The sequence below is a fragment of the Prinia subflava genome, chromosome 1 (assembly GCF_021018805.1).
Source record: "Prinia subflava isolate CZ2003 ecotype Zambia chromosome 1, Cam_Psub_1.2, whole genome shotgun sequence".
NCBI lineage: Eukaryota > Metazoa > Chordata > Aves > Passeriformes > Cisticolidae > Prinia > Prinia subflava.
In genome coordinates this window covers 67,169,396-67,190,613 of record NC_086247.1, presented here as the reverse complement: position 1 = coordinate 67,190,613, position 21,218 = coordinate 67,169,396, and the positions used below count along the sequence as shown (strand labels likewise).

Below are 21,218 nucleotides of genomic sequence, written 5' to 3'. Positions count from 1 at the left end.
TGGAATAGATTTTGAGAAGCAACTTGTAAATTGGAAGCTTGTGGTCTAGTGTACATTAAGGGAGGTGGGATAAGATGTTTAAGATGTTTGTAGAAGAGATACACCACAGGAGTTTGCAAGTGGTTTTTGAAAATGTTTTTGAGCCATTACAGCTGCTGGCACATGAGTGTTTTAACAGTTGGGGATAGAGGAAGGGGAGTATCACGGTGATACAGGGACACTGACTAGGGATTGACTGTTCAGTTTGCTTAAATGTGAGAATGAGCAGTGGTTATGTAAGACTGAGTGAAATTCAGACTGAAGAGGAGGAGGTTCTTCACATGAATGATTGTGGATCTGTGAAGTGCCTCATCAGAAGACTTCATGAGTGTAAGAAATTTAAGCAGGCATAAAAGAAAGCTGAAGCACTTGGAAGACATCCACAAAGGCCACCAAACAGACATCATAAAAGGATTAAGAAAACACATAATAGTTTGGAGATGAAGAACACTTTAGAATATCTGGGTATTTTTTGTTTGTTCTTTGATATACCACTAAATGGAAGTCGTGTCATACTATGAGGGAGGAACTTGAATGGAGAGAAAACCCAATGGGTGACTGAAGTCTTTTCTGATGAAAATACTGAAAATATGAAATGGTGTAAACAGTAATGCAAATGGGAAAAACGCACTTGATTTCAGAGTGTGGGGAATTGGGTGTTTGTATTCAGTATAAACCTGGATATAGAGGTATTAGTTGAAGGAAATAAAATTTCTAATTACTCTTTATTTTTCTTTTTATTAGCAAAAGCAAATAGGAAGCTGACATTCCTGTACTTGGCCAATGATGTCATACAGAACAGCAAAAGGAAAGGACCAGAATTTACAAAAGACTTTGCTCCAGTAATAGTGGAGGCTTTTAAGCATGTTTCAAGGTACAGTAAACTTGTATGTGCAGTGTCCTTCATACTGCACTTGAGTCATCAGTTGATGTCTTCTGGCCCAGCTAGTCTTCGTGTGCTATTTCTGTACTTGAAATCTTGTTAGTTTAATTTATTCAGTGTTCTTTTGATCTTGGATAGTCTTACTACTGTTGAATGAAGTTTGATAGTAAATTCATCAGCATTCAGTCCCTTTTTACCTTGGAAGGCTGTTAGCTATTCCTGAAACAGAGACTTGCTTACTGACTGTGTTTATGTGCTAAAACAATTTGGCATTTTTCATTACTGGGTGTTGCATGATTTGTTTTTCCCCAGCAGCCTCTAATCTCATTGCATGAGGAAGCTAGAGTCTTTATACAGGATTACTTTCACGATGATATGCAGCTGCGGTTTATGTTGAAGCAACATAAACCTGTTTGTATTGTTTGCAGATTTATGGGTTGAATAAAAAACAGTTGGGCATTGGCCCTTCTTTTTTTCCTCGTCTGCTTGCTAGGACACATTGAACTGTTCTTTGCCTTCTTTAAAATTTATTTTCTGAGGTTCTTTGATTTCTGATGCTTGGATATTGCTAAGATCTCTGAAGGTGTTTCTGTGAAAAATAATTATACAGCAGTGCTGTACTTGTACCTAGTGCTGATACTTGCTTTTTTTCCTTGTAACAGTGAGTCTGATGAGAGTTGTAAGAAACACCTTGGCCGAGTGCTGTCTATCTGGGAAGAAAGGTCTGTTTATGAAAATGATGTATTAGAACAACTTAGGCAAGCTTTGTGTAAGTATTTTGTGAGTGTATGAAGGTTCAGTCTCCTGTTCAAAATAGTATTTCCCTGAGTGCTGTGTTTATTTTCATTTAGATGGAGACAGAAAGGTGAGGAAGCGCACGTATGAACAGATCAAAGTTGATGAAAATAACTGTTCACCTCGAAGTTCTCCCACTGATCCTCCTCAGGTAAAAGCATGTTATAAAATTCTCTATTTACAGGTGGTTTCATATAGAATTTTTCAGTTAGTCTTTTTTTTTGAATGGTCTCTGTTTTTCAGTGAGGTACTGTCTCTGGGCAAGGGTGGCTGCACCTGAAACTTTTCATAGTTTTCATGCTGTAACTTTATGTATTTGACACTAAACCGAAATGTATGAACTGTATGTCCAGCTTTGTTCATGCCAGGATTTCAGCAATAGTTCCTCCAATGTATTGAGTTCTCATGCAGTTTCCAGGGCTGTAGTGAGTACCATGTGTATTAGAACAAGATTGTTACGGATTTATCGATAAAATATTTCCTAGTTGTGATGGCTGTGAAAATTCTTGTCTACTTTGCACTGTTGCAACTTTTCTAATTCTTGTGGGATTTTGTTGCAATATTGTCCTATCTCAAAAGGATTTTTGTTACAGCAAGAAATGACTGTCCTCAAGTCATGACAATTTAGTATGTTTCTCTGTAGCAGATATCTGGGCTTCTGTGAACATCAGCCCTACTTCCAGAAGAAGTGCACTGATACTGTCTTTTGCAATAGTGAAGCAAAACAACAAGAAAAGTAATTTTAAAAAATGTATAATAAAATGAAAGGTACTGTAAAATAATCACTACTGTCAAGAAGGAAAGATTTATAGGTCTTCTTACACCAAGAATTTAAATGAAAAAGCTCTTGTAGAAAGGTGACCTTTAAAAGTAGAAACACTGCAATGTTGTGCTGAGAATTAAAGGTGTTGTTTTGTTTTGTTTGACTCTAAAGATGATACTGTAAATGCTGTTAAAAATACCATCAAATCAATACTACAAGCTTGTGGTAAAATACTTTTTTGTTCTAGATTCTGTATATTTAAACTAGTTCTCAATCTTGCATGCTTTTTTCAGACCACAGATCTCATTAGAGCATTACAAGAACTAGAAAACGCTGCCTCTGGGGATGCAGCAGTTCACCAGAGAATAGCTTCCTTGCCTATAGAGGTCCAGGATGTGTCCCTGTTAGACAGAATAACAGGTGAGGGTTGGGGGCCTGGTAACCAAAATGCTCCTCTAAGAACATAATGGTACATAACAAAATCACCTTTTATTTGTTTTTCTCTGCTTCCTTTTTAGATAAGGAATCTGGAGAGCAGCTTTCCAAAATGGTAGATGATGCATGTATGTTGCTGGCGGATTACAACGGCAGGTTGGCAGCTGAAATAGATGATAGAAAACAGCTAACTCGAATGTTATCAGACTTTCTCCGATGTCAAAAAGAGTTCCTTGCAGAGAAAGAACATAAACTGGAAGTGCGTAATGTTTTGTTTTAGTCCCTTCTTCACTAAAGCTTATTCTTGCAAATGTTTTTAGTTAGCCTAAACAACTTCTCTCCAAAGATAAATATTTTATTGCCACTGTTAAGTCTTTGTTTCCAGCACATTATTAACACATTGTTTGATTCTAGTGTTCTAAACCTAGTAAATCAACTCTTTCTGCTTTTTTAGCTATTCGGTCTTGGTTATATCTACAGACTTGTTTTAGTAGATAGAAAATCTTATCCCTGGTGTTACAAACTTGATTTTTCATAGTGTCATTTTCTTTCCATGCTCTTCTCAGTCATTGTTGTAAGTCTTAGTTATGTATTTGCTAAAGGATAAGAATTTGATTCCAGGTTTCAGCACAACTTCTTAACCTGGCTCAAACATCCATTAAACCCAGTAAAATGTAGTTGTAGCTTCTACGGCCTCTAACACAGCTGGTTATCAGCACTAGCACCAGTAGACCAGACAGATTATAATAAAAGAAGGATGCAGGGTGAGCAGCTCTTTATTAGCAAATGGTCCCTTAAGTTATTCTGTTCTTTGCTGTTGCCAGTCATCTGTTTTCCTTTTCTACCATGTACAACTGCAAAGCCTCTTAATGAACATTCCACATATTTAGAATATGTGCATAATTTCATGTCAATTGCTTCCCAGTGCTAACTTGGGTATTACAATAATGGAATTGAAGCTGCACCATTTTGCACGGGGAGATGTCTGAGTAATCCCAGTGCCCTGTAATTGCAGCATATGCGTACGTGGTCCCAAAATTAATTACTCTTCAGGTTTCATCATATACACTTACCAAGAACATTTTCTTTCCCTAGAGTTTTCTTTACCTTTTTATAACTTCATAGCTTGGATTCAGATCTTGTTGTGCTTTTGTTCCTGAAAATGCTGTTCATAATGTATTTGAAGTCATCATTCAGATCAGTTGTATTATTCCTAGCGTACTCTTTCTTCTTGACTTACTTCCTTTCCTCTGTGCCTCACAGAAAAGCAATTGATGAAGGTTCTTCCTATCAACCTATCACTGTGTTTATCCTGTGGGAAGAGTATCAACCAACTTCATGTGAGATAGATGGTATGCACGGTAGTGCTGCTTTCAGTAGCAACTGATCCAACTACATAATGGAGCCTGGAAGATTAAAGAACAGGAAGCCTTAAGCTTTTCATCGTATGCCCTACCTTCCCTCTGCCTGTGTCCTTTGAAGGGCAAGTTCCCACAGCTTCAGTGAAGGGCTGGTTGTCTAGAGGCACTGGCTTGTTTATGCAGCTCATTACCAGCAGTTATACCCTGTTCAGTTATAGTAGACTACTGGGATAGTGAGTTGCTCAGAAGGCAGTGACTTAGTCCTTCAGACAGATTTACACTTCTGTAAAACAAGAGAGCTCAGTTTAAAAGAAATGAAAAATGGTAGCTCAGCTGTGAACAGATTCCACCCTTGTTGGTTTTTTTTTGACAAATGTAAAGCAGTGTAATTTCCCAGTATTACTAGATCAGAGAATTCATAATTCTGAGAGAAAGCAATTGCATATTACTGGGCTGTTACGGTCCTTCACTTGGTTTCTTGGTGGCATTATTTAGACTGCTAAAGAATTTAATTCTAATATAGCACAGTTTCATTTCTGGACTAGTTTGAGGTCTTTAAAAAGTAGGAGACAGTCCTCAGTATCTGTAGCAGTCTGTTTTAAACAGGTGAAGTCCTAGGATGTTGAAACACATTGTAAGAATGTTTTTAGGCTGATTAGTGTGGCATAAATATGATTTCCTAATACAGAACTACGAGCCAGGATGGTATGAACCCAGTTACTAATAAAATAAAGGCCTATGAGCCAAGAGATTTCAAAAATCAAGAACCTTAATATGAAGTTTCTAAACTAGTGTTGAGTAAAGTGACTTCATGCTCATTACCAGTAGTGGTTTTTCGTTTGGCAAGTAGAGGCTGATAAACATTCTGAAGTTTTGAAATGTAGGATTAGGATGTCTTAGTGATATTGTCTGTAGGGCTTGCTGACTTAGCACATGTAGGATTTATTTTGGTGATTAAGAAGTGGAGATGAAGCAAGGAGTCTCTGTTTTTACAGATTTGGGAAATTGCATGGCTCAAGTTGACCCTTACTTCTTGGCTTCTCATTTGAAATAGCACTGGGAGAGGGCCTGTCACCTGATTATTTGAGAATGTATTTCCCTGAACTGTCTGTCCCCTAGCTTTTGCTGTTGAAGTTTCATTTCTGGTGAAATTAATTTATTCCAGACAAGCTTGTTTCTTGTGTTAGACTTCTGGCTATTGACTCTTTCCCGAGTATATCATGGTCTCTCAGTTGTAACAGAAAGTCTTTATTTCTTCCTGAATGACTATCACCAATCTGTGAGTATAATGTTGAGATCCTACCTTACTGATTCCTTACCATACCAAACAGGTGCAATAAGGAACAAGTGGATGTATTCTTAGTTGAATCTAAAAATGTTACCTGCTGTTAACCTTGTTTAGCAATTTGAATTGGAATTCCCAAAGAATTGTCTGTAGCTTTCATCATTAGATAGAAGCTTTAGGTCTAAATTTCTAGATCTTTTATCCTATAAAGATAATTTACAGGTAAGTAATTTTAAATAACCAATCTTTCCATGAGTAATTTTTTAAGAATAAGCCTCTCTCTAATAGTTATTTTTGAAACAGAAGTGCATGATTCCTATCAAAAGCAAGGTAATGTATGTGCTATATCTTGACAGGAAATTTTGATAACAGGTAAATAATGTCATGTCTGCATCAAAAGCTAACTGTACTGCTTGGTAGGTGACTTTCCTAAGTGTGTTTGGGGTAAGTAGTGTAATCTTTAACTCTTGAATTGTTTTCTTTAACGTCTGTCTAGCTTCTGTTGCAGGTGATGGACATGGACCTATCTTCTAATGATGTCACCATTCATTAGTATACACATCCTGCTAAAAATAAATTTAAGAATCAAAATCTTGTATTGTCTGTTGTTTTTGAAAACTTGAAGAGGAGGAATTCGTAACTACTCATACCAAAGCTCTATTTTCATCTATATTCTCACAAGCATTACTGAGTTTATGCCTGAGATGGATAAGCATTTATCCAGTGTCATTTCTTTTTCTTGAAGACTAAAATTTTCACATGGTTCCTAAAACTCTCACATTCTTTCAGTGAAATAATTCAAAATTCCCAATGCAGAAGTTTGGGGGTTGCTTGCATTGAAGCTGCCATTTCCAAAAGGAGAAAGCTGTGAAAACAAGACTTTTTCAGCCTTTTGATGCTGTTGAGTTTACGTGATCAGAAATGGGAAGTGATAAATGTAGGACTTTTCCTTCACAAGCACAATAAAAAAACTTTCACTTTATTAGGTAACAGAGAAGGTGTGCTGTATAATTTCACTTAGGCCCCTTTAGAACCCCCCTCAAATTTAGGATTGTGCTAAGGAGTCTTTTCCCTTCACTTTTGGTAGTTTTAAAGGAGTATAAATATTTAAGGTTCAATGTACCATGGCTCCAGCTGGGATTTCTAGCTAGATAGGATTCTGTCTATTAAAGAAAACGGAAATTTTTGCAGAAATATTTTTGTGGAACGCTTTTTTTCTGAAGCCTTTGATGACTAATACCATTCTCTGCTACCGTGGTTAACTCTTCCCCTCTTTCCTTCTGTGTCGTATCTCCCTCCTATCTCCCTGCCATCCCCTAGTTTTTGAACAAAAATATTGGTTGGTCTCTTGGTGTCACTGGAGAATAAAATGAGATTTTTATGTTATACAGGAAGAAGGAATTGGATGTACATAAATTGATACCCAGATGGCTCATGTCCTTTTGATAAGACTGTCCTGTTACTCTAGAAGTAATATGGCCATAGAAATGAAATGAACAAGAGAAGTACTTGATTTACTGTTCTCTGGTGTCTTTCTTTTTACCTCTCCCTCCCACAGACTCCTGGATTATGGAGTGATTAGTCTCTTACTACATTTCAAATAAAGGGCCTGGTAGTTGGAACTGTTATGTGACTCATGAGCAGGTGTGAGTAGGGGGTCACAAGACACCATCTCACCTTCATTTTGAAGTTATGGAAAGATGTAATATTGGTCCACTTGGTGTATAGTAGATACACAGTTTCTTGCACACTCCTTCTATCAATTTACCACTTCAAATTTGGGAATACCTTGTCAGTAGATCCAAAATTTTATGAGGGAAGTGCTACTCTGAGAAACCTGCCTCTGATTCAGCAGCTTGCATATAATTAAAACACTTGATGGTGCTGTCTTGCATTTCTGATTTTCTACAGCTCTCTAAGCAGTGTTCATACTCTTATGCTCTTACATCTGATTTTAACTGAGGTTTCTTAGAGAATACAATATGTTCAATGCACATTTATTTAATGATTGAACTTTTATGGCTTCATATAGTTTGACTTGTCTTCATAAAGGTTTTAGTTTTGTCTTGGAATTTTACAGGTAAATAGCAAGCAGTTAGTCAGCCTTGACTGTAGCTCTGGATTTGAAAGACTTTTTTTTCCTGCTCAGTTCACACTTAATAGTTTCAAACATAGACAAAAATATTAAGCAAACAGTTCAGGGCTGGCAGTGGTACAACAGGCCTCTTACCCATAAGTTTTGTTTTGCAATACCAAACTGGGTTGGTGCTATTTTCTTCTGTTGCCCTTCACCATGGCCTTCATGTTATCACAGGGTGTAGTACTTTCCTTGCTGGCTTTTTTTTTTTTTTTTTTCTTTAAACCCCTTATTCTTAGTGTCTTAGTATGTCAGCTTTTTTTGCTCAGTGACAGAGTACTTAGGGTAATATATTCCATTATGCTTCGTATTTTTCAAGCCCACTACAGATAGTAGGGATTCATTTATTCAAAACCTTGCAGCTGAGTACCTAAATTATTTTACTGAACTTTGGCTGAAGATTGATTTGTAGGATGAGCCCTACATTGCCTTTTGTTATGGGGTGGAGTTTGCAGCATTGAAGGTGATCTACAACCCCATAAATGTGGCAGCAGCACAGTAACTCAAGTTATTTTGAAGTTGGAGCTGAGCAGCTAATGGTGCAGTGATTACAGAACTGGTAACTGGAAGGTATCAGGACGTGGTCAGTAAGGTTCATCCAAACCCACTAGGACTGTTTTGAGTATTTAAGATCTTCTGATTCATGCTTGGTAACAGAAATAGTGGTGCCTAATAGTGGTACAGACAGATCATATTGTGTGATCTCTTGATGTGGTGAACAATTGTATTAATTTTATTCAAAATTGTATCTTCAAAAATTGAAACTGACTTGGCAGCGCTTCCAGTGCAGAAAATATATGACTTTTACTGAAAGAAGTCTTTTGAGTCGAGGCAGATATTCTTGGGCTGTGTGGAACGTGACTGTGGAGCTTTTTTTAATAATAAAGTGAGAAGACCCTTCACCAAAATTACTTTCTTTCTCTAGTGGCCCAGTTTCAAGTAACTTGCACTGTTTTTCAGAGAAATGTATGTAGCTCTTTACCATCAGGAAGGAAATGTAGGGTAAAGATCTCTAATGGGCATGTTCTTTATGTTCTACCTGTCCCCATCCTGCCATGTACGAAATGAAATGTGATTCTGTAACAGGCCACTGTGCTTTGATAATTGTGTATGTTGGTTGAAATCCCTTTCCTATAGGTTGGCCATTGGAATGGCCATTTGAGAGGCTTTGTGTAGTGCAAATGCTTTATTAGAATTGCAACAGTGCAAGTCATTTAGTGAATACCAGCATTGGGGTTGTGTTCTGTAAAGACCAATACTAAATTTCCATAAGACCAGTAGTTTGGATTATCGATCCAAAGGTGACTGGGGAGAATTAAGTGATCACTGAAATAGTAATTCCTCCTTAAGGTTTATTTAGTTAGAAGTTAAGGTGAGGGGATGTTTAAAATAAGACATAGGTTGCATCTCTTACCCGCAGTGAAAGTAGGCTTGCCAAGTGTTTTTACAGATTGCTGACCTGTCTTTTAGAGGTGGTTACTTTGTTTCCATAAGTGATTTTTTCAGTGTCAGGAGACAAACTTGCAGAGTTTTGTAGAAGTAATTGCAATAGTAGAGTGGAGAATAGCAGCCCTTATGTCAAACACAACAAAGCAAAGTCAAATGGTCAGTGCCTTTTGTTCCCTTGTGTTGTACCCATTTTGTGAGAGTAATGCTTATTTGACCCATTTTCATAACAAACTTACAACCTCCCTTGAGCAATAAATATACCTCTTTCATATAGTGACTTACCGACTGCAGCCTCAGATACCATAGTATAGAGTTACTCAGTTTGTACCTGAGAGAAGATCAGACTTCACAGCTCAGTGTTGTCATTTGGAGCAGCAGAAACAGTTGAAGGCTTCCACCTTTTAAATTGACTTATCGGATATTGAATATAAATCCTGGCTTTTCTAACAGGTTGAAAGGGTTGTAGGTTGTGCTTTGCTCATCCTTGTAAAATAAAGATAACCTTTTTCTTCAGTTCATCACATTTTAAAGCACTGTTTGTCATTCAGGATGTTCTGGTTTTGAAACAAGGTAATAAAAATGTTACAGCTGTTACTTTTTTTTTTTAATCCATTTCACCCTTGTTTGTTGTGAAGGGTGAGATTTTTAGCTTTCACTCAATTTACCAGTTAGTTTTTAATGAAAGGGGGGGAAAAAGGTATACATGTATGAGATACTGCAAGTTACCATGTACTTTAATACTCTTGAGATGCATACTCTTTAAATTCCTCATAAAAATACTGAGAGAAGATAACTGGACTTGCCTAGGTAGGACTTGCTGTTGTTTGTGAGACTTCTAGCCATAATGTTCCTGGCTATTGCCAGCCAAAAACTTCATACTGTAAATCAGAATGAATGGATCTATTTGTGTCATCCTCAGAAGAACAAGTTTTGCAGGTATGTAAAACCTTGTGCAAACATCTGAGATGATGAGAAATTGTAAAGGGAATAACTAGTGCTCTAAATTGAGTATTTTGAAGGTTAGCTGTAGATTGCCAAGTGACATTCCTGTACTGCATTCTGTAGTAGATATTTGCTTTGCTTTGATCCAGGAGTTTGCTGGAATAAAAAGAAAACCTGGATATAAGAAATGGATGTACTGATACTGTAGTGAGTGCCTATTTACATCAGTAGTAGCAGTGAGATTTTTCAAGTTCAAACTACCTTTTTTGCAAGCCTTAATTTCCAACAGTAATACTGTTACTATTTCACTTGTTTTTGGTTAAAAATCTGATGTTTGTGTTGCTGGACTTACTAAATTTAAATATTTTTTAAATCTGTATTTTGAATACACAGTCAGCAGAACTGCATACCCTGCTTGTATCCCTCCCACAATTAGAAGCTTTTGGAATTTTGTTGAAGCAGCTATAAACTCTAAATAGGAACATAAGACCACACTGAATGGTAGGTAGTCATTCTAGGCAGACTAAACATCAGTCTTTCTGTATAAGAGTTACTAAGGAAACATTCGTAATCTGCTTTCAAAAAACCCTCAATGTTGGAATGGATGGAAAGGGAGAAGGAAGAGAGGCTGTTGGAAAGCTCTGCTCCACAATTTGAGATGACTTGTATAAAAAAGCTGAATCAATATGTTGCTTTAGCTGATGTCTTCTGGTCATTTAATGTCATAGGAAAATAAGCCTGTGTGAATTTGAAGATAATTCAGTTTACTCAAAAGCTGTGCTCCTTAGAGTTTTCTGTAAGTAGTGTCCACATTAAAGCCTGTGTTGTTAGGCTGATATTTAAAAGTTGTTTTACAACTTCTGCAGTTTTAATTTTTTTTAATTTTAATTTTTCTGCTATCACTAAGATCTAGAAACTTTATTATAAATAAGGGGTTTTTTTGTCTAACAAGCATCTATATGAAGTTGAAGCACCATGCTCAAGTTATATTTTACTATGACCTATAAAAGTAGTTACAGTCTCTTGCTTCAGTTTTGATAATGGCATGCCTGGTTGATTGGAAGGGGTGATGGGAACTGCTTGTAGAAATCTCTGACGGAAGAAAGAAGAGAAATGGCTAGAACATTATCCTGCTTTTTCTCTCAGCCTTGCTGAAACAACACAAACCAGAATTTATTCTATGGCAGACTTCTAATGTTTTCACTCACAACTGCTCCAGTGTTATATAGAAGAAGAAATTTGTGTAAAATCTAATGTAGAACATACTGGCACTCATGGTGTTGTGAACAGAGCTGATACCTTTTGGAAAATTTGAATGTTCAGAGCAAGGAAACAATCTTCAGGTGGACAGCAGGTAGCTGTGAGATGGCATTTAAGGAAAATAGGCATCCATTTCCTGTAGATCTTGGAGACAAGTGCTCCTATTTACCACTGTTCTCACATCTACATAGGAAAATAATTAATCATCTTATATAGTGGTCTGAAGTGGCAAATGTCAGAGCCTGTTAATGAAATAATGTATGACCTTTTATGTTGTATTTAATGGCATAGGGGAAAGTAAGAAGTGTTAATTTGTGCAAAGTGATTAGTAAGTATAGGTGCCATCTTTATGACAAAAACCTGCTTGCATTTAAAAAAACATTATTAGGAGTGAAATATTCCTGGTTTTGAATTGCCATTTTGCAGTGTGTAAGAACATTGCACTTCTCCATGTGTGTGGTTTGGTTTGGTTTTTTTTTTTTTATTTCTTTGTTTCAAGTCCAGAGCTTTAATTGAAGTTTGTCTACTACTAAGCCCATCAGTTATGGGTCAAATATTACTGGAAATACAAACATTCAAGAAGATATGAATCTTTTATGGCAGATTAGAATAATTTTTAGTTCCAGTAATTTCATTGTCAAAATTATGAGCTGATGAATCAAAATGAAGGAGCTAGTAGTCAAATTGCTTTAACCAGGAACCAAAGCTATTCTGTTTTCCTAGTTTAAATTCATTATGATCTTTTGTATTGATGCTACTAAACTAGTCACAAGGTTTGTGATTGTTGCAGACAACATCCATCTCTTAAGCTAAGGCTAAATATAGAGAGCTGAAATACTCTTCAGTAGGACTTACAGTGAAACAGAATTTTACAAATCAAACCACCAAACCACCACAGTTGCGCTAATGTCTTCGTATAGTAAACCTGGAGAATTTACGTCAAAATATCCAGACTTTTAAAATAAAACCAGCTAATCCTCATTCCTCAAAAGCTTAGGGAATAGTTGGCCACTCCATGGTGCAGTAGGTCAAGAGCCTCAGCTGAGAAAAGATGTAAACTGTTAGGTAACATAGCTGAACTGTGCTGAAAAATACAGTTCTTGAAAGCTCTCAGTCTTTCTGTTAAAGCTCGTTGATAGAGAACTTCGGGTAATATTGCCTTCCTTTCAGCTAGTAGCAACAGTAGTTTAGTTAATACTGGCCTGATTCTGAAAATTAATCTCTAAGATTAATGATAGCCTTTTTTCCTAGAGACTTCAGTCTTGAAGGCTTGCCTCCATACTGAAACACATGATGAGGTGTGAATCAAAAGAGAGGGAATGGGAGGAGAACTCCAGAACTTTCACACAATGGTACAGCTATCTGGCAGATGTGTTTATTCTTGGCATTGATTAGAAGCTGAGATTTTATGATCATGTATATGTTTAGACACATGCCCATTGGGGGTTTGTTGTTGTTGTTTTGTTTGTGTTTTTGGAGGGGTTATTTGGGTTTGGTTTGGTTTTTTTCCTTTTTTTCCCCTGACACCTTATTTCAAAACGTTTTAAGCTGGGTTATTTTCTTCTTATCTGGATTTCTCTCATTGACTGAGGTATGGTAGTAAATGTGTCTGCAGAGTGGAGAGAACAGCTTGGAAAGTGTGAGTTGAGGCTGAGGACAGTGTTGAAACTCTTTGTCCTGTGGAGCTGTCTCAGTAGTTGTTCTGGGGGTTGTGGTGTAAAAGCAGTTGATGCTGTTTTAGCAGCAGTGAGGAAACAATATATCCCACAGCTGTTGTGCTTGCTGAGAGTGTTTCTTAACCAGGAAGAAATGGAAGTTGTCAAAGGAGTACTCACCATCATCTGATAAGTGTGTGTAGTGGTTCTTACACTTGCCTTAAAACTTTATTCTAAACTAAAGGAATAGCCAAAGTACATTTACTTTTGCATTCGACTGAAGCAGTTATGATATTTTTCAGTTCTGCCAAAAGTAAAGAATATTGTATTAGTCTAATATGTAGTTGGTAAAGTTTTTTCACTGCCAAAGTTTGAAATGCTGTTGACTAAAACTGATGGAAATAAGGAGAAGCAGAATGCAGGGAAACAACTCAGGATGATGTATAAATCCTGTAAATCAACTCTGTGTTGTGCTGGAATGTCATTTTATTTGTATAGTATGAAGATGTATCTCTGGCATTAAAAGTGCATAAAGTTGACTTTATTAGGGCAAAACAGTTTTGTAATATTTCTCAGTTATTGCTGGCAGTGATTGGCAGAAGAGGAGAGAGTGAATTGCTGTTACATAAGGCTTACAGGTATTGTCCATTTTCCTGGGAGACGGTTGCAGTTATGATGCCAGTCATATCAATTCTTTTGTTTGGCAGGGAAACAGTCCTAATTGAGCTCTTAAAACTTTGGTAAAATTACTTTTGTGAATACGTAAAGAGAAGAGAGGCCCAGAGGAATGCTTCAGTAGTTTTTCTCCCCTTAGTCTATCCTAGGCAGCCTATGGAGCATGGAACTAGCCATAATTTCCACTACTCTTTGCCACAACAATAGTTAGGTGATGTAGAACACATCAAGGAATATTGGAGTGGAAAGGGGAGAGTTAGAGGGCACACACTGGCTTGGAGCTACTGTGGGATGAAGAATTGGACTAACTGGGATGAAGTTAGAACATTTGGCACTACTGTAGGTGTAACATAGTTGTAATAGTAGCATTGAAATGATGTTTCTCTGAAAGTAAGGAATCTAAGGAGCCAGTATTTGAGGTGTTTTTTTCAAATACCACTAGTTTTTTTTTATTTTCTTGCCTGATTCAGTATTAAATTCTTTTCTTCACAAAAAGATATTTATTTCATTTTCTTCATCTGTGAAACTGCCATCACAGCATGTTCTTATATTCTGACTGGGCTGGTAATTTAGAAATGTGTTATGAATTCAAATTGATTATAAACCCCCCCCAACCTTATGCACACTAGGATGATAATAACAACCCTATTATCTAATAGGGTACACCTCTCCATCACAAAAAAAAAAAAGAAAAATCTGCTGTTACAACTTCCTGAAATTGAATAAGATGTTCAGAATTTGAATTTAGATGGTACATATTTAAATGAAAACATTTGAAACATTTCGTTAGTGTCAAAAAGGAATTTTGGTTACTTCTTTTTCCACACTTCTGCACTACCAAACTGAAAAGGATGCACTTTAAGTCAATGCAGTGAGGATGGTATTTTTGAGGACCATAGGTAGGAGAGGAATATATTGTAAAGTTTTAGGCAGAGACAAGTCTTACAGTTCAGTTAGCAGAGAAAATAAGGACTCTAATGAGATAAAGTACTGTTAAGAACATTATCTGGCCCACGCCTTCTCTCTGAATCAGGCTTATTTCTAAGTTCAAAAGAGATGCTCTCTCTATAGTTGAGTTTGTTTTCCATAGTATACACATAATTTTTAAATGGAGGTAAGAGAGGAAGCTGAGAAGTAGGAGAAATGCCACATGCTTTCTAAAATAATTGTAGACGTTACTGTAGCTGTGTTCCAAAGGGGCTGGAATATAAATCAGTATTTTGTGATCCAGCACAAATACTGAAGTATTTAAAACTATTTTGTGAGTCTCTAATTTAAGTGTAGGCTGATGTTAACAAATAGTTAAAAATCACTGCAAAATTTAACTTTTGATCTTCCCAAAAGTTAGACATTTCCCTCTGAATTTTGGTGGGTTTTTTTCCTTCCTCCCCATGAATCCAAACCAGAATTTTTATGTTGCTCTGTGAAGGTGTGGAGAATTGGTTTTGTAGTCAGCACATGCAACAGTTTTAAAGCTTGGCTGCAAGCAGAATTTAGATTAGAAAATGTGTAGTGGCTACTTAATATGTTGAAAGACAGAATTGAAGAACAGAACTTGAAAGTTGGAGATAAGCATTGAGCTTTGAGTTCTGCCCTTCGAAAGACCTTTATTTTAAGGTCAGTTCTGAAAATGGAACTTGAACAACATGTCAGAAGTAGGAATAGAATATGAAGAAGCCTAGAGAATCAAGATTTACATCTGACTCTGGTCCTACAGGTTAAGTAGATGCTTATTGCGCTCTGTTTCCTCAGATGTTAGGTTGTCATGACCATTTTCCATTCCTAATTATGTATTTCTTCCTTTGTTTTTCTTCAGTTAATAGCAAAGGTTCATTTTACTCCAGCCCAAATACTTCCTTGGACAGCAAAGGAGGTAGAAGAACATCATTATTTTTACCACAGTTATTTGTGCCATTAAACAGTTCTCAGATTTTATGTGGAACACTGAGCTCCTTATAACTTCTTTAAAGACAAGCCTCAGAACTGTCATGTTCTCAGTAAATGTGAGCCCTTTGATCCTGAAGAAGGCAGAAAGCCGGAGACAGCAGACGGTGTAACTCCCCCGAGTGTTACACTTGGCAGTGTTTCAAACACAGAAGTTTTGATGTAATTTATTTCTAGGTTGCTAGTAGCTACCAGAGTAGGAGGAATGATTCTGCAAAGACAGTAGATATGAAATCAGTAATTTTCTGTCACATCCCGATTTGCTAGTTGTAACGACCCATTGCTTTATTTCTTCTTTTGCGCACTGTCATTTTTTCTGCATTCTCCTCAAACCATGGTCACCAAACCAGAGACCATTGACAACATTACATTCATAGAGAATTTCCTTTTTCTTTGCATCCCTCCACCTTGTCTTTGCCTTGCTACACATCCAGACTCAACAGTGAAAGCTGGAGCTCTTCAATGCCCAAGATTTCAGAGTATAAAGGTGAAGCCAAGTTTAAATTCTTGATGTGTTCTAGAAATATAACATTTCCCATACTAAGTTACCTGTTTTCTGGTGGAGATAATTGACATCCTTCAGCTGTAGTAAACCATGGGGCAAAAAGGTGTTAGCTGTAGCTCATAAGGCCAGCATATTTGATAGATAAATTTGGTGAGCTGTGCCATCATTGACTTTATTTTGGAGTATTTGTTATCCAGAGAAAATCAGGGGTTTTGTTACAATGATACTCAGCACATAGCTTCCAGACATATCTTTTTAGTCTTACACGTCTATGATTCCATAATAACCAGTGTGAGAGATGCTGGATGAATGCCAGTAGATCATGGTTTCCTCTTCCCTCATTTTCTGTTGTCCACTGACAACTTCTGTAGTGGTGAATTTTTGTCGTGGCAATTTTTGTTGCTGCTGTTGTTTTTTAAAATGGTGGTACATTAAACAGTCTTTAGTTTTACATGATTTAAATCTAGGAGCTGTACCACTGTAATAAGTATTTTATACGCTGACGATTTAAGCAAAACAGTGTAGCATGCCATCTTGAAACCCAGACATTTCTTGTCTTGTGACATCTGCTGTCACAGGTCATGTAGTGAATACAGCGCCATTTCCAGTAGAGAAACACGCCATTTGGCATAGGATGATATTAGATGCAATTTCTGTAAAGAGAAATTGTCTGTGTGTATACCTGTTGTTTGCGTTCTCGGTGATAACACAACTACTATGCTTAGATTATCTGAAAATTTTAGGAATGGAAAGTCCCTATTTTTAATATTCTTACCTATGGAAGAAATCAAGCATTCTTGCTCAAGCAGTGTTATTTCAAAGACGTTTTATCCTCACACTGAAAGACTATGCAATAAAGTAGGTGATCCAGGTGCAAACCCAAAGCAGAAAATAAAATATAGTCACTATGCACAAGTTTGGTTTTGAGAACCTGCCTGAACTTTTTCAGGCAACACATTCTTCTTAAGAACCAGTAATTCCTGGTTTTCTGGATTTCTTCTTGTACAATAGTGTTGTCTTAGAACACAGCAGCAAGAAATTTAACATGCCTAGGCTATCCTTTAGACAATGGTGTTTAAAACACTGCTTCTTTGGTTTCCTGGCTAGCTTCTCACCTGTAATTTGTATGGATTGTTATATGGATTGTTAATGCATTCCGTTGCTGCAGTGCTTGTAAGGGGAGGTCATCCTAATATCATTGAAAATGTAATGGGCAGCCTTCTGCAGCTGTATTATACCCATGTTCTCAACTTCTAGAAAAGAGCACCTTGAAACTTTACCTTCTGGCTGATTCGTATCTTCTGCTTTATGCAAAGAGAAGAATCCAGTTTCCTGGAATACCAAGATCTTCCTTTTTTTCCCAACCAACACTCCAGTAGAGTTGTTGTGTTTGTCCTTACTCCTTGAGTCTCAGATGGATGCTGCTTTATTATTTGGCTAATCAGTGTTACTAATATTGGATCATGCAACTGCTTTTAAGCCAGTTGAAAATTATTGTGTTGATCCCTATGTAAACCACAAAGTTATAATTTGTTAAAATATAATTTTTTTCGACTCTAACAGTTTCAGATAGAGATGATTCCTGTCACTGCTGACTAGGAGCATCTCACTTATTTCATTAGTGTCCTCTGTGCTCTGTATGTGCATACAACTCAGCAAAAATCCCAGCCCCAAATCCTGCTCAACAGTAACTGCTGTAGTCAGTGGAAAATTAATGTCCTCATGCCTCATGATCAGAAAAATTATACATGTTCAATGGCAGCTGTAGGTTTCAACCTTGTGTTTCTGTTAAATAGTAAAAAATAATTCTTAGACTTCTCAGGGTAAGTCCATATGTGGGCTCTAGAATAATCTTGGTAACTTGAACTTCAGGTTTGGATTTACCTGAAAGTATTCATTGTCTTCTGGAGTCTGAATAGCTAACATCCAGTTAGGATATATCTATATAGATATCTATATATCTATATCTATAGATACATAATTAGAAGAGCAAGAGAGTTTACAGGAGCTGCTCTTAAAAATACCAAGAGTAATAAAGACTGGTGTTCATAATGTAGGTTTTACAATCTTCATTTATAAAATGGTGAGTACGCACTCCAGACTTGCATCTTTCAATGTCATTGATAAAGGCTTACCATTTAAATGTATGTTTTCTAATTTTAGAAGTCATAAATGTATTATGTGATTTAAGATTTAGAGCATATTTATTTTCTGCATGCGAGCCAGTGCCAAAATTTCAGTAGGAGGAGGTTGCTGGAAAATACTGAATTTCATTAGAGCTCCAGGAAAAACAAAGCTGCTGGTGGAAAACATACATGCACAGACAGACTGTTGTGAGGGTCAGCAGGCAGGCTTAGTGCTGCAGTGGGAGGGAGGAATACTGTGCAATTCTGAGAATGCTGTGAGGTCCAGAGTCTTACTGAAATAATTTCCTCAGGAGACATGTTCTTCATGTCCCTCAAAATATTTAATTTTAAGGGACGTGAAGACACGCTTTCTCTTACATTGCTGCATACGGACATACTTGTTAAAGCATGTTGCTTCCTTTTTCATGGTGCATGTGTGATTAGCAGTGCTTTTTCTTCCAACATTGGGGTATCTAGCATGCTTTTAGGTAAGACAGCTTTTGCCATGTTGCACCATGAGTTTTCTCCTCCAAACTTCAGTTCATTTGGAAACATAATGAAATATGCCCTACACAGTTGCAGCTTTCTGCCTATAGATGAATGAATGTGGGGGGAGATTTTTTGCTGGTTTTATTTAATCCTGTGGTCTTGACTCTTCTTGATAAAGTAGCTATGAGCAAGTCACTTTCCCTGGACAGCAGCAAAAAGATGATTTTGGGGTTTTTTTTTATAGCTGTGGAAGTGAGAGACAGATGTCCTTTCTGCTCCATCTGCAGGTACTTGCCCTCTTAGCAGGGAATTCTCTTGCTATGATATTGCATAGATAGAGATGTCTGGGACTCACTGAGGGACTCGTTTGAGTCACTGAGGGACTCATGTTGAGCCCTTCAGCCTGTGGTACTTGGCTAGCCTGGATTTGGGGGGGATGTCAGTAGAGAAACTACCTTTTACTTTACAAGGCAAGCCCTTAAAAAAATCATTTAAAACTTTGAAATGCATGATGACTTGTATGGTTACTCTTTAAGGGTATCTTAAGTTTCTGTGCAAGTCTTTATATTTTACTTTAAGTCATAGCCAAAAAGTAAATAGTTTTGTCATGTTTCCCACCCTACCTGGGGAAGTGTTGCCATTTTCCATGACATTGCACTGCAGAGTGACAGAAAAGTGCCACAGCCAGGCCTGATACTCAGTCCTTCTACCTCATGGCGGGCTGGAAACATTCACCCAGATGGCATTTGTGTAGTTCTTCATAAACACTCTAGCCTGCCGCGGATCATGTCCAGCACACCAGAAATCTTAAACAGGTCCTGACAGGTGGGTTTTGCTGTGCCAGCCGGTCAGTCATGCTCTTGGCTGAACATCAGCTGCAGGTTCAGACCTGCTGGTTTTGTTTCCCTTGTCATCAGATGCTGGGTGTACTTTATTTTTCTTTCAACCTTCACATTTACAAGAGATCTGGAAACATGAGTCTATGGAGAGACCAGGCTTAAAGGTCTTAAGAGCAAGTAGGGATAGACAATTAAAAAAAAAAAAGTTTTTAATCTGCTGTACTAGCCATAAATATATATGGATTTGTATTTGTATACTGGATTTGTATTCTATTCAGTTTGCCACCATGGTAAACCCTTCTCTTCAGCAAGACTTCAGGTCTTGTTTTTCTGATGGAATTTGAAGCAGCTCACCAGTGAAATGAGACAGATGTCATTACTTCACAATTTGGACAGCAAATCTACTAAAACCCTGCTTTTCTAAGACATTGTCAGGAAGACCACCTTTTTAAAAGAGAGGTGGTACAGGTTCTTATTTTAGGCTGTACAACTGGAAGCAGAGCTTGAGGTTTTCTCTAGAACCCTTGGTACAAATTTAAAGCACTATCAAGTTTGTGAGAGGAGGTTTAGTGTGAATAAGAGAGATGATTGGAATGTCTGTCATACAAGAAAGCCAGGATAATGAACTTGGTGAAAATATACCGAAGTGACTTGCATTCTGACATGCAAGAAGCACGTGCCAAAGAAGGGAATTAAGGTGATTTACTATTTTGTATAATTCTATTTCTTTTGACACTATGTAAACAGGAAGAATGAAGGAATTTCTTGCATCATTTGCCTTTTTCCCCCCAGTAACAAATCTGAATTACTCATAATTTCGTTTGCAAATATCTTAGTAGTAAATTACTGTAACAACATTTAACTTAGTATGTTTGCCTCATGACCTGATCTTCCAAGGTCGTATCATCCACAAATGGATAGGAATACAGACATACATAATTGAAAACTGCACAGATACTCTCAGAGTATATAAACCAGAATAGCGATTATTTAAGAATTATTTATTATTATTAAAGATTATTTTAGTGAACTATAGGTAGCTTGAATGGATGAAAGGTACTTTAAAAAGCTAAGACATTTTAGATTGAAATTATGTCATAGCACTAAGCCTGACAAGTTCAAGAAGTGTTTGGACAATCTCTCAGGCACAATGGTGTGACTCTTGGGGATGGTCCTGGGCAAGGGCAGGCATTGGACTCAGTGATCCCTGTGGGTCCTTCCCAACTCACCATATTCTGTAATTTGTGATTGCTAACCTCTGATACATGTTTTATCAGTAGAACACAGAAAGATGTGCATTAGTAGGGTTATTGCAATCAGTAGGCTTTTGGGAGCAATATAGTTCATAATGGGAAAGAAGAGTTGCAAGAAACACTGTAAATGTCTTGTTCTTTTTAATGTTGTTTACTTGTTCTATGTTCTGCTTTCTAGACTTCTTTTTTCTTCTGGTTGCTCATAATTTCTTCCCTGACAACCTCTTTTTACACCTTTTTAATTATAAAATAAAATAGCTATTTGAGCAATTTTGAATTGGGTAAATAATGTAAAAAACGTGCCAAATTTGCTGCCTGAAATTGGTTGATTGATAAGGGACTTTTCCATTGTGAATTTTTTTTGGACTTGTTCTGTACTCTCT

General features: G+C 37.1%; 1 protein-coding gene across 1 annotated transcript in view; it reads left to right on the top strand.

Moving 5' to 3' along the window:
- RPRD1A (regulation of nuclear pre-mRNA domain containing 1A) overlaps window positions 1-21,218 on the top strand; it is a 43,864-nt gene that overhangs the window by 8,819 nt on the left and 13,827 nt on the right. Inside the window, exons 2-6 of the mRNA XM_063399055.1 lie at window positions 784-913; window positions 1,585-1,691; window positions 1,774-1,868; window positions 2,774-2,900; window positions 2,999-3,174. Of these exons, the coding sequence (XP_063255125.1) occupies window positions 784-913; window positions 1,585-1,691; window positions 1,774-1,868; window positions 2,774-2,900; window positions 2,999-3,174 (635 nt within the window). The remainder of the gene's footprint in view (window positions 1-783; window positions 914-1,584; window positions 1,692-1,773; window positions 1,869-2,773; window positions 2,901-2,998; window positions 3,175-21,218) is intronic.